Genomic DNA, 14,052 nt, shown 5'->3' with positions numbered 1-14,052 from the left:
TATTAACTCTTTCTGACTCATCAGTTAATCTTTAGGCTTATTCCTGTGAGCTCCCAGACTCGTTCTTACTCTTTTCTGACTCATCAAATGGGTTTTATAGAGAAGAAGTTTAGCGTAGTGCTCGATGAAGAGATGTTGGAGCTAGACCGTGTGGGTTCAGGTCACGGCTCTGCCATTTGCTGGGTATGTGAGCCTGGTGACTTTACTTCAACTTTCTATTCCTCTGTTGTAAAGTGGGGGTAATAGAAGTACCTGCTTCATAGAATTGAGTTAATATATGTAAAGTGATTATAATAGAACATGCTGACATAATAAGTACTTAATAAATATTAGTTATTATAGAGATGAAAGACAAGAATATTCGTAGCACTTCTCTGTGTAGAACTTGTCCATCCAGAAACCTCATTAATCTAAAGGGCCAGAAAAGGCTCTGATTAGCTAAACAGATGGCCCAAGGAGCAAGCGTTTGACTTCCTCTCTACTGTCCTTGGTACTCACTCGGCTCCTGGGTATCTTTCTATGTAATTCTACTGGCCAGAATGCCAGTTATCAATTTATTGCCTCTCAGCTCCACATTCACTCTCCATTGACTGCTCTGTAAAAATGGATCTGGGTCTTTTAAATAGTTTTCCTTTGCCAGCTGGCACAGCGTTGAGCTTTTCCAACTTGTAAGAGGAAGGGGTTTTTCTCCTTGGTGCTGGCGTGCTTGCTCAGCAGGCTCCTAGGCAATTTCTGTGGCCCCAGGTCCTCAGCGTGCAGCTTCCCTGTGCAGCTCCTGCAGCGGGAGGCTTCTCCAGCCTCCAGACTCCTGCTGAACTTCCAGCGTCTCTGGCACCGCCCCTGGGCAGTGTTATAGGAGAGTCTCCCCAGTAAGACAGCGTTTCCCGACACTCTAGAGTGCAGATTTCCAGCAAGTTCCACCAGGGTGGCACCACAAAAACTTCTCTGCGTGTGACATTGTGGTTAATAATAAGAACTATCTATTTGGGCTTCATCCCTGATTTTGGCAAGGAGTGTCTAAAAACCTTGGAAGTTCTTAAATGAGAAAAGCCAGGAGAGTGTCTTTTGTTATATTAATGAGGTGACTTTTAGAAGGCCCCTAGGTAAGCTAAGGATGAGGCTGGTTGCCAGGGGAACCAACCAGGTGATTGGAGGGTTAAAACTTTCCCACCAGGAAGGGAAGAGGGACTGGAGGTTGACTCAATCATTTAATGATTTATCAATCTTGCCCATGTAATGTAGCCTCCATAAAAACCCCAAAGTATGGGGTTCAGAGAGCTTTCAGATTGATGAACACATGGAGGGTCTGGGAGAGTTTTCCCATTTGGAGAGGGCATGGGAGCTCCACACCCTTTCCCCATACCTTGCATTAAGTTATTTTATATGCAGAAATTCTTACTATGCATTTAATTTTTTTCAAGTTTTTGCCATAATTGTGTTGAATGAATATTTTTATTTCTGAGGTTGTGACCATATTTCAGATTATTTCTGCAGGGGTAGAATGAGAGGGTCAAAGGGCATGAGTGGTTTTAAAGATTCTCACTCTTTGTTACCAGTTTTTCTTAGATGCATTTTTCCCCAAAAATGTAAATGACGCTGTGTGCTCACAAACATTGAGTAGTATCATTGTTAATTTTTAAAACTTTGCTAATTTGGTAGAGAACAATGTATTTTCATTATTTTAATTTTCTCAGTTCAGTTGAACGTCTTATATGTTAATAATAATATAATTATTGCCAGTGTTTTCCCAGGTTCTTTCCCAGTGGGTTTTGTTTTTGTTTTTGTACTCACATTGAACAATCTTATGGGATTTCCAATTTTTGTTTAGTTCTTTTATAGTTAGAAAGGACTCTAATACAAAAGGAAAAACAAATTAGTCTTGTTTTCCAAGATTGGAGGAAGTGGCATTAGTAAAATATTGCTTGTTATTACCTCTATGTCAAATGAATTAGGAAAGGGGAAGCCTATGTGCCCCTGGCAAAATGGCAGGTATCAGGATTGTTCACTTGAACTTTTATCCAAGTATCCAGGTTTGGTTTTGTTCTTGTGGAGGAGGAGCTTAGAGGCTTTCTCTGCATGCTACTGGTGATGGTCAAGATCAGTAATAACGAGTTACTCTGCTCTGAGTGTCCTGATACCGTACTCCTACCTGACAGTAGTAGTAACAGTCATCGTTGCAGCTCCTTCTTACAGTGGAGGACACTGAACTTGCTCAGGGTTACACAGCTGCTACGTAGAGGCAGGAAGCTTTTCAGCATCTTGACTTAATTGTAAGAACTTGAAGAACAAAGTTCATCTTTGAGTTTCCTTCATTACCTGTTACCTACACTTAGCAGATAATGTAGTAGTTAAATTGGCATTAGGAAAAATCTCCTTGAAGAAGGTTTGTTGTGGAGAAAGAATATGGAGAAAGCCTTTTGTGCTGGAATAAGAGTTACTCTGTACCCTCTATTTCATCTCTTCAGTGCCTAGAGCTTTGAAGGGATTAGTTTTATAAGAAGAGATGCATCTTTAATTTTTTAAGAGACTATAGTTGATGATTTCAGTACTAAAATGAGCATGGTACAAAGGGGTTAAAATAAACTATTTTCAAGTTTAAAAGCTTTAAAAATTATTGGCTAATATTTAGTTGAACCAAACAATGTATTGACTGTTTCTATGAGCAAGGAAAGAAAAACCATTTAACTACCTTGGTGTCTGCCAGGAAAATTAAACTTGACTTCAAAGCTTTGCGCTGATAGTTAATGACATTGAGTACAAGCTGTTGTTTTAATTAGTACATCTGGTCAATCCTTTGGCTCATTCAGGCTACAGCTGTGAAACTGTAAAATGAGACAACATAAAACCAATGGCATTCCATAGTTCGTTCATGCCTCTCGAGCAAATATTTCATTTCTCTGACAGAAACTGTCGCTTTGGGAACTCACTTTTCATTTTGAACTATACTTGGAATTTGTAGTTCTTCTTCACATACACCCTTTTAGTGATTTACCATAAGCAAAGGAGAACACCTATCAGCGTTTTAACTTTGATATATACACAATTTTGAGATTGAATCCCAAATTGTGAAGTTGTGTGAAAGAATACAGTTAGTTATACAATAACATGGAGCCACATCTCTAGTGCTTAAAATAAATCAGATTGCGTCCAAAATGATTTAGGTAGAAATTTAAAAAAAATAGAAATTGAAATGACAACCCATGGCAATGTTGCTTATTTTTTTGACTGTTGCTTTTTTCATCAAGTGTTGCCTCTGTACTATTGGTCGCTGTGCGGTTAGACGTTTATCAAGCTGATAAAAGTTATGTAGGATATATAATCTCTATATCACTTTGCTAAAGATGGGCTTTATTACGTGTATTTGGATACCCCTTAAGCCAAAGCATAAATTCCAAAGCAACTAACCACCGAAAATTCTTGATATGGTTACACTTGCAAGGAATATGTTAGGCCCATTTCCCAGCACAGGTATTCTAAAGAAGTTCCACTCCATTCGTGTATTTATTGATAGTAGAGCCAGTGAAGTGATGGGTACCGAGTCCCTAGCACCAAGTTGGCTGGGGACCTGCGTGTCACCGGGCATTTAATTCATTCTTTCAGTAAGTATTTAGGGAGCATCTGTTAAATGCCACATACTGTCCTATAAACTGAGGGTTCAGCAGTACATTAAAAACAAAAATTTCTGCCCTCACAAATCTTACAATCTTGGGGGAAGGGGTTACAGGGCCATACAAACATAGTATTCAGTGGATGTTAAACTTCATTTGGTAAATAAGTGTACTTAATTTCAAAGTGAACTGAAAATATGATACAGTAATTTTAGCTCACATTGCCTTTCCTTCAGGGAAATAATTATAAAGCTAGATGATTCACTTAGACTTACCTTAAAATCTCTTTCTACAAACTCTCAAATTCTTTGTTTCTGAAATTTTTTATAGTATTATAACATAGAGCTCATGCTTACACTATAGATGAGTGGTTTCTCAAATTCTTTGTTTCTGGAATTTTTATGGTATTATAACACAGAGCTCATGCTTATACCATAGATGTGGGGTTTCCAAGCTTTTGGGTTTCGCAGGCCACTAATATTTTTGGAGTTAGTTAAAATTGGTACAGGAATGCCTGCTTTTAATTTTGCCAAGTAAGAACATTAAAAATAAAAACAAAAACTATCATCACCATCGTTTTGTAAAAGAAAGGACAATTTAAGACTAAATAGTAGGTACGACATAATCTCAGAATAAAGAGTAGTCCTCTGCCTTGAAGAAATAAAATCTTAGGAAAAGCACATTTCATTGTCCTTATTACTCATACTTTTTCATGGACCTTTAGAAACTATTAATAGAGAACAATTTCACTAATTATAATTTTGGTTTTCCTCATGATGTTGCTAAGGGGTTCTGCTGACACACACTATTTAAAGAGGTTGTATGATTGAATGATACCTTTTCTCAGAGGTAAATTTTGTATGATGCGTTGTCTATGTTGTGCCACGTGATGGACATTGTCTTGGGATGTACAGGGCAGCAGAGTACAGTGTCAGATCAAAGTATGCTTCTGCCACTAGCTAGCCTAGCTGTGTGATCATGGGTACATCATTTCTCATCTTTGGCACTTGAATCTCCACATATATATTGAGAGAGGATCATTTCTTATATTTTCTTCCAGTTCTTAAACTTGGATTCTATGTTAGTAACTCAGCTAGTATCCAGTTTTTTTTAAGTATGTGTCTAAAAATTAATAAAAATGTTGACTGTGTGTTTCTAAAAATTTGGACCAAGCTCCTGTTCATATCCTTCAGCTCAGAGCATTTAATTGTTCATACATGATTAACAAAGAGTGTAATTTCATGACTGTGTGCTTTAAATACTTAACCATGATTTCCTCGTAATGACATTAGCTGCACATAGAGATTCAACTATTAACATTTTCTAGCTTGCTAGGGCCTTTGGAAAATTCTTACAAAATCTGTTGCAATAGATAATATTCAGAAATTTGGTTCATGTAAATAAGTAATGTAATTATGAGTAAAAAAAGGAAAAAATTTTGAAGTGCCTTTTAGTGTTTTACATAGACCTCTGAGCTTGGTTTCAAGGAGCTGCCATGAAGAAACTTTGTTAAAATTGAACAATTCTAAAATGAATCCTTTCAGTGGTTCTGGATGAGTAAATTACTACCCAGGTAATTAAAACAAACAAACAAAAAATATATATGTATATGTAATTTTATAGAGTAAAAGGTACAGATGTTAAAAGGTACAGATGTTAAGTTTGATGAATTTTGACAAACATATGAGATGTAACTCACATCACAATTAAGATTTAGAATATTTCCATCATCCTAGTAAAATAACTGGGTGCCATTTTCTAGTTAATCAGCCCTGCCACTGCATTTTCCCATTCATCCCTCTTGCCACTGTTCTGATTTCTGTAGTTATAGATTAGTTTGGCCTGCTTTTTTTAAAACTTCATATAAATGGACATACTCTTTTTGTATAAGGCTTCTTTTATTCAAACATCAGAATAATTTTTGAAATTCATTCATGTTCCTGTATCTAGCAGGAATTCCTTTTTGTTACCAAGTAGTGTTCCATTGTATAAGTATATCACAATCCAGATTTTGGCAATTATTGATAAAGTTTCTATGAACATTCTTTTTTTTTAATTTTTTTTTTAAGATTTTATTGGGGAAAGGGAACAGGACTTTATTGGGGACCAGTGTGTACTTCCAGGATTTTTTCCAAGTCAACTTGTCCTTTCAGTCTTAGTTGTGGAGGGCGCAGCTCAGCTCCAGGTCCAGTTGCCGTTGCTAGTTGCAGGGGGCGCTGCCCACTATCCCTTGTGGGCGTCGAACTGGCAACCTTGTGGTTGAGAGCCCTCGCTCCAACCAACTGAGCCATCCGTGAGCTCAGCGGCAACTCAGCTCAAGGTGCCGTGTTCAATCTTAGTTGCAGGGGGCGCTGCCCACCATCCCTTGCGGGACTCAAGGAATTGAACTGACACCAAGAGAGCCCACTGGCCCATGTGGGAATTGAACCGGCAGCCTTCAGAGTTAGGAGCACGGAGCTCTAACCGCCTGAGCCACCAGGCTGGCCCTCTATGAACATTCTTGTACAAGTTTTTTTTGTAGACATACTTCTTCATTTCTCTTGATAAATACCCAAAGGTGGAATCTGTGGTTTACCTTTATAAGAGAGAGCCAGTTTTCCAAAGTGGATGTACCATTTTGTGCTTCCATTTGCACTTCTGAGAGTTCCAGTTGCTTTACATCCTTGCCATCATTTAGTGTTGTCACTCTTTTTAATTTTAGTTTTTCTGGTAGGTATGAAGAAGTATCTCATTGTAGTTTAAGCTTGCATTTTCCTGATGACTGAATGACATTGTACACCTTTTCATGGGTTTATTGGCCATTTGTACATCTTTTGTAAAGTATCTATTCAATGTTTTACCCATTTTGTATTGTTTATTTTTTTGTCTTTTGTTGAGTTGTAGAAGTTCTTTGTATTTCAAATACAAGCCCTTTGTCAGTGTCTTAGGTTGGGTTCCCCAGGAAACAGACTCTGAGAAGGAGATTTATAGCAAGTTTGTTGGAGAGTGCTCTTGGGAAGAACAAGGGTGAGAGAATGAGCAGGATTAAGTAGATGGAGAAGTAGAACTGTAATTCAGTTGCAGTAGAGGCAGCAGCTCACCCCACAGCAGGCTCTGAAGCTGGATGGCTCTTCAGAGATGTCCTGAATTGAAGCAAGGACATAGGGCTTTGTACCTCCCTCCACACAACTCCACACAAGTCAATGACTGCACTGCCCTGAGAGGGAGGATTGCCTTACGTTAGTCACTTCCCTTGGGCTCAGGCTCAGTTCCTCAGAGGAACTCAGCTCTGAGCCATCAGTACGCAACTCTCAGCAAATGTTTTATTTTATTTTATTTATTTATTATTTTTTATTGGGGATCTGTGTGTTTTTCCAGGACCCATCAGCCCCAAGTCAAGTTGTTGTTTTCACTCTAGTTGTGGAGGGCGCAGGTCACTGGCCTGTGTGGGAATTGAACCGGTGACCTGGCTGTTATGAGCACTGCGCTCTGACCAACTGAGCCAACTGGCCGCCCTCAGCAAATGTTTTGAATTCCTATGTTGAATTTTTTTCTCATGGTCTGTGTTTTTGTGTCCTTGCTAAGAAATTTTAACAACCCAAGGGAGCTCCTCTCAGCTTGATGGGATGCTTCCCTGATTCATGAATTGCTCTATAAAGCCAATTAGATCTTCAAAAAGAAAGAGGGAAGGAGGAAGGAAAGAAGGGAGAAAGGAATTTTGCCAATCCAAGATTGCAAAGATATTCTACATTTTCTAGAAGATTTTGAGTTTTAGGTTTTATATTTAGGTGCATAATCCATCAAAAATTAATTTTTATGTATGATGTGAGCTACCACCCAAGTAATTTCTGAGGACAATCAGCTCTTTCTCTTTTAGGTATATCATCACTTCTCATCTTCCCTTAATTTGCAAAGCAGGGGCATCTTTCATTTCCATTTCCCAGAGTAGAGCATAGTCCAAATGCTGACAGGACAATTTTCTAGCAATTTATTCATTAGTTTGAATTGTAGAGTTCTGAAACCAGGTCTCTAAATTGAAATGATATGATCAGTCCATTTCAGTTTTATGGTTGTTTTTGTCCTTCCTTAGGAGTAAAACTTTACATTCATGAATTTTTTTAAAAAGGTCACTTTTATGAATTGACTAGAGAGAATGATGAAAAGATTAATTACCCCGTCACCTTCTACACACAACAGACCTATTTCTCCATCTTGTGTTCTCCATGCTCTGACAATTTGTCTCAAATAAATGCTGGATTAGCAGTACTTCAGTGAGTTTAATAACTTGGAAAAGACAGACTTATGGTAGCTCAGTATTAAATATTAAAATAGTAACACCTGTTGTTTGATGTCATTTTTCCAAAATGTTTCAGTCACTTTCTCCTGTTTCCTCTTGTATCTTAATAAGACAGGTAGAAATATTCTTATTTTATAGAAGAAAAGTTGAGGTACTGAGTTGTTAACCAATTTAGACATGGAGTCAGCTCTATCTCCCAAGCCAGTGCCCCAACCACTGGATGCGTTCAGAATACTCTCAGTTTGTAAGTAGCTAATAATGACCGTCCTAAGTGTCTGCAGGGCTGAGCTGGCCTGTGTGCTCGGATTGTGGTGATTCCCCACTTGCTATGTGGCAGGTATTGGCTAGTGCTGACCTTGCAGCTGGAGTTCTCTTGTTTTCAGTAGAGACACAGTGAGCTATAGATCCCTTCCTTCTTCCCAACGAGGGGGTAATGTTTCGATCAGCCTTTCAGCTAAGAACCCATTTTCCCATAGAGACCACATATATATCCCCCAGCCTCATAGTCACAAGTTCAGTGGTATATCAGAGGTAATACAGCCACTATTATTTTTGCTAATCTCATAAAGGCAGCTAAAACAGAAAAGTAAAGTACATGATATACCATTAAATTATTGAAACTTTTTAATAAGCAACATACATAGTTATCCCTTTTAGGTTTTAAGATGTTTTTTAATACTGTTAAGACTCCAGGAAACCATATAGGGTACATCACTGCTTCAAGAAATTTTGAAACATAAACCTTTATATCTTGTATATCAAGAGACAGTCTCTCAGAGAAATCTGGTTAAAAAGAAAAACAGGATTAAGTTGGATTAAAACCATAGAGCATTTATGGCATTGATAGTGATGATCGTTTTACAGATGTGGACTTTTGTCCAAACACATCACGTGTATACATTAAATACCTACAGCTTTTTGTGTGTCAATCATACCTCAATAAAGTGGTTTTTTAAAAAAACCATGGAACATTTTAGTATTGAATTAAACACATTTTTTTATTGTGAGCAATACATGGTCATTTTAGATAAATTATAAATGTTTAATAAATTATGTTACAAATTATGTATGCTATATTATGTTTATAAATTATAAAGTAAGAAATTTGTTAATGTTTATTTTACACTTGTTCTACTTATATGTATACTTTTTATTACAAATAAGACATACCAAAAACCAAAGAACATGTTTGCCTCCAGCTTTTTCCTCTATAGCAGTAAGTCATGACTTTCTATGCCCATAAATAGACCTATATCATAATTTTTAATGGCTGAGTGTTGTGATACTGTGATGAAGTATTATAGTTTATTTGGCCAATCTCCTTTCTTGGACATCTAAGTTCTTTTCAGGTTTGCACTCTTAATAAGTACAGTGGTCTTCTTTGCATAGTTCTTTGTTTCTTAGGATGGATTTCTAGAAGTGAAATTGCTGGATCAAAGAATTCACATTTTTGAAACTTTAAATCTAAATTGCCAAATTATGGTCCAGATAGGTTGTAGCAGTGTCAGGTGTGCTCATTTCTCCCTATCATGGATTAGCAGACAAGTTTTCCCACATCATTGCCAATCTGGTAAATTTAAAAATGTTTTAATTAGCATTATTATTCATGAAGCTGACGCTTTTTCATGTTCTGGCCATTGTAGATTTGGTCTCACAAATGAGCAGCTAAAAGTCGTGATTATAGATACTTCAGAAACTTTTTCTCATTCATTCATCAGTCTTTTCAACAGTTATATTTTCTTTCCAGGAGCGACTAAAGCTGGTGACTGTTTTGGGTGCCGGCCTTCTCTGTGGAACTGCACTGGCGGTCATCGTGCCTGAAGGAGTCCACGCACTTTATGAAGATATTCTTGAGGGTGAGAGAGAGAAGGGACTTCTTTGAGATATGTTAATTCACACGGAGAGTTGAAAGAAGCTTAATGGTATTTTTTCTGAACTCAGTTTATGTTTGGCGTAGAAATCTACATTGAGAAAAGTCCTTAAAACATATCTTTTGACATCTTTAACACTGAACAGATCCTTCGCAGTTTGTGATTTGAGTGCCCCAATGCATGAATACCACTTAAGATTTATTTGCAATAATACATGAATTCCAGTCTTTCAAAGTATGACAGTCCTTTTTTAATGCCCGCTCAAAACTTCCCAAATTCTACATGATGATGATTGTATTTTTATTGTTCTTTAATGGAAAAATGTATAATATACATGTTTGGATTTAAGGACTCTTTATAGTAAACTTTGTAGATAATTAGTGAGGACCTCTGCAGTAAAGGATAACAAAAAACCTAAAGAGGCCTCTCCTAATGCTAATAGCAAGAAGAGAACAGTATTGCGGTGTAAGAGTAAATGCTGGTTGGTCAGCTTGGTTCACTTACCTGCTAAATAATTTGGTCCTTCACACCAGCTCGCACACATATTTGACTCAAGGTTGTGACTCAGCAAAATCAGATTACTACTTGTCGTGAAACTTAACAGATACTTGTGAAGGATTGAAACCACAGCTGTTAAATTGGTGAGCTGAATCTTCAAGTGCCAAGAGTCTACTGGACTTTAAGAATAGTATAAAGAGGTACGGCCTTCCAAATTTCTTACTAGATACAATATAAACAAGTCGTTTTTCAGATCTCGGTTGAGGAAGAAACCTGTGTCCGTTATCCAGAGTGGTGATGCTCTTATGCCTGGGGTATGAATATGGGCGTAATGGTAAAGAGTGAGGTCTCAGTGCAAAATAGGGCAGAGGCTGAGAGAATTGCTCAGCTGTAAGGGGAGAAAAGTAAGAAACCAGGAGCCTTGCAGCACTGGTTTCTGTTCTTTTTGATCATATATCCTATTGGGGTAAAAAAAAATATACATGTACTATTTTACTTATTTACTCTGCATGTTGAAAAATCACCTAAAATGGAAAATTTTGAACTATGTCATTTAAAGTAAATGTGTATCGATCAGTATTTCCTTTCTTATCCCAGTGGATCCCTTGAATTTTTCTGGGTGTGATTATTCTACTGTAGAGGGATCATTGTCCTAGTATACTAGAAAGCAGTCAGACCATGATTAAATAGACAATTACATTTTTTTCTTGTCTTTGTAGTTCAGAAAGAATTATGGGTGTTAGTAGTTTTCTAAACTTGTCTGATAATAAAAGTTTCTTGAGGAAGGGGTGCATTTTAAAAATATTATTTCCCAACCTAGACTGCAGTATCAGAATCTCCAGGGGAAAAGCCTGGGAATATCTTTTTAACAAATTGCCAAATGATTCATATTAGGCAAGTTTCGGAAATACTGGGGTACAGGAAAGAAGGTATAGTTTTGTTTCTGTTTTTTTTAATTGTTTTATTGAGATATAATTCACCATATTTTAGATATACCATATTTTAGATATAGTTTTAAGCTTAAATTTAGCTACTGTGTGTTGGATTGCATTTCTTTATTTTCAGTTTTCCTGGGTTTTGATCCAAAATACTTCTGTGGATTCCTTTGAAAATAGATAGAATGTGCTTTATAAACCTGCTTCTCCAAAAATAAGCATTCTGGTCTCTGTAACCTTTTATCATAGATTAATCTCCAGCCCTGACATTATTTAAAATTTATTATTTTCATTTACATATTTTACATTCATTCTTTTTGGTGTACACCTCTATGAGTTGTGACAAATGTGTAAAATTATGTTATTGCCACTGTGGTCAAAATACAGAACAGTCCATCACACAGAAAATACTACCTCATCCTTAAAAAAATAAAAATAAATAAAAAAAGAAAACGAAAATACTACCTCATTGCTGCCCTTTTGTCGTTAAGCCTTTCCTCTACCCCCAACCTTTGGCAACTACTGATCTTTTTTCTCTGTCTATAGTTTTGCCTTTTTGAAATGTCATATAAATGTAATCTTGCAGCCTTTGGGTCTGGCTTCTTTCATTTAGCATAATGCATTTGAGAGTCATCATACTGTTCTGTGTATCAATAGTTTATACCTTTTTATTTCTGAATAGTAGTCCATTGTTTGCTTGAACCATAGTTTGCTTATTCCTTTATCAGTCAAAAGGCATATGGGTTGTTTCCAGTTTGGGTTATATTATATTATATTATATTATATTATATTGTATTATATTATAAAATCACTATAAACGTTTGTGCACAGGTTTTTGTGTGAACATGAGCTTTTATTTCTCTTGCATAAATAATTATAAGTGGAATTGCTGGGTCATATGGCACGTGTGTGTTTAACTTTATAAGAAATTGCCAAACTCGTTTCCAAAGTGGCTGTACCATTTTGCATTCCCATCAGTAATGTATGAGAGTTCCAGTTGGTTCCCTTCCTTGCCAGCCATTGGTGTTGTCTGTTTTTGTTTTTTTATTTTAGTCGTTCTAATAAATCGTTAGTGGTATCTCAATGTGGTTTTAATCTGCAATTTCCTAATGGGTAATGATGTTGAACATCTTCTCCTGTGCTTGATTGCCATTGTTGTATCTTCTTTGATGATATCAAATATTTTGCCCATTTTTTAACTGAATTTTCTTATTATTGAATTTGGAGAATTCTTTATGTATTCTGGATATAAGTCCTTTATCAGATGTGTGAGCTGCCAGTATTTTCTCCTAGTCTGTGGCTTATCTTTTCATTCTCTTAATAGCATCTTTCACTGAGTAGTTTTTAATATTAATGAAGTCCAATTTATCAGTTCTTTATTTCACAAATTGTGCTTTTGGTGTCATATCTAAAAACCTCTGTTAAAACCAAGTTCACAGAGATTTTTCTCTTTTGTTTTCCTCTAGAAATTTTATAATTTTAGGTTTTACATTTAGGTCTATGATCCATTTAGGGTTAATTTTGAATACAAAGTGAAGGTTCATTTTTTTGCATATGGATAGAGGTCCAATAGTTACAACACCATTTGTTGAAAAGCCTATCCTTCTTCTGTTTGTCTTTCCACTTTATTAAAAATCAATTGACTATATTTGTGTTGGTCTATTTCTGGACTCTTATTTTGTTCCATTGATCTGTATACCTGTCCTATGCCAATACTACATTGTCTTGAAGACTAACTTTAGAGCCAATCTTGAAATCAGATAGTAGAGTCGTTCTAACTTTGTTCTTATTTTTCAAAATTGTTTTGGTTAAACTAGTTCCTTTGCCTTTCTATACAATTTTGGAATGAGCTTGTCAGTATCTACAAAAAACTTTGCTGGGATTCGGATTGAGATTGAATTGAATCTGTAGATTAATTTGAGGAGAATTGACATCCTAAGAATACTGTGGTTTTCCAATCCATGAACACTGTATATCATCAGTGTTGTAGTTTTTAGCATACAGATCTATAGATATTTTATTACATTTACACCTAAGTATTTCATGGTTTTTGTGCAATTGTTAATGACACTTTTTTAAAATTTCAGTTTCCAGTATTTTAGTATTCAGAAATTCGCTAAACTCACTTGTTAGTTATAGCAGCTTTTTTGTAGATTCTTTGGGATTTACTACATAAGTATGTTTAATGTTTTCCTTTCCAATATGCTTTTTTACCCCCCTTATTGCACTGATTACACCATCCAGGATGAGGTTAATTAGGAATGAAAGTGGACAGTCTTGCCTTGTTGTCATTCAGTCTTTTACCATTTAGTATGATGTTAGATGTAGGGTTTTTTTTAATAAATTCCTTTCTCAGGTTAAGGCACTTTTCTGTTCCTAGTTTGTTGAGAGTTTTAATCTTGAATGAATGTTGTCAAATGCTTTTTTTAGTCTGGTATTGTGGTGAATTATAGTGATTTTCAAATGTTGAACTAGACTTGCATATACCACTCTCCCCACCCTAACCCCGGCTGTTATGTATTATATTTTTTATATATTGCTTGACTCAGTTTTCTGATACCTTGTTGAGAATTTTTTGTTTCTGTTCATGAGCAATATTGGCTTGTGGCTTTCTTACAATGTTTTTGTATGGTTTTTGTTATCAGAGTAATTCTGGCCTCTAAAGGTTGGGAAGTATACTCTCTTCTGTATTCTGGAAGAGACTGTATAGAATCAAAAATATTTCTTCCTTAAATGTTTGCTAGAATTTACCAGTGAAACCATCCGGGACTGGAATTTTTTACGTTGGAAGATTTTTAGCTATGAATTCCATTTCTTTTATAGCTATAAGACTATTCAAGTTATCTACTACTTCTTGAGTATGC

General features: G+C 36.1%; 1 protein-coding gene across 2 annotated transcripts in view; it reads left to right on the top strand.

Moving 5' to 3' along the window:
• Positions 1–14,052, top strand: part of SLC39A9 (solute carrier family 39 member 9) — a 41,882-nt gene that overhangs the window by 7,257 nt on the left and 20,573 nt on the right. Inside the window, exon 2 of one of the 2 annotated variants that reach the window (XM_019733460.2) lies at positions 9,632–9,740. The exons of the other annotated variant lie outside the window; for it this stretch is intronic. Coding sequence (XP_019589019.2) covers positions 9,632–9,740 — 109 coding nt within the window. The remainder of the gene's footprint in view (positions 1–9,631; positions 9,741–14,052) is intronic. 2 annotated transcript variants of the gene reach the window in all.

This window comes from Rhinolophus sinicus, linkage group LG03, assembly GCF_036562045.2.
Source record: "Rhinolophus sinicus isolate RSC01 linkage group LG03, ASM3656204v1, whole genome shotgun sequence".
Taxonomy (NCBI): Eukaryota; Metazoa; Chordata; class Mammalia; order Chiroptera; family Rhinolophidae; genus Rhinolophus; species Rhinolophus sinicus.
The sequence above is the reverse complement of the archived record's forward strand: the minus strand, read 5'-3'. Positions and strand labels throughout refer to the sequence as shown.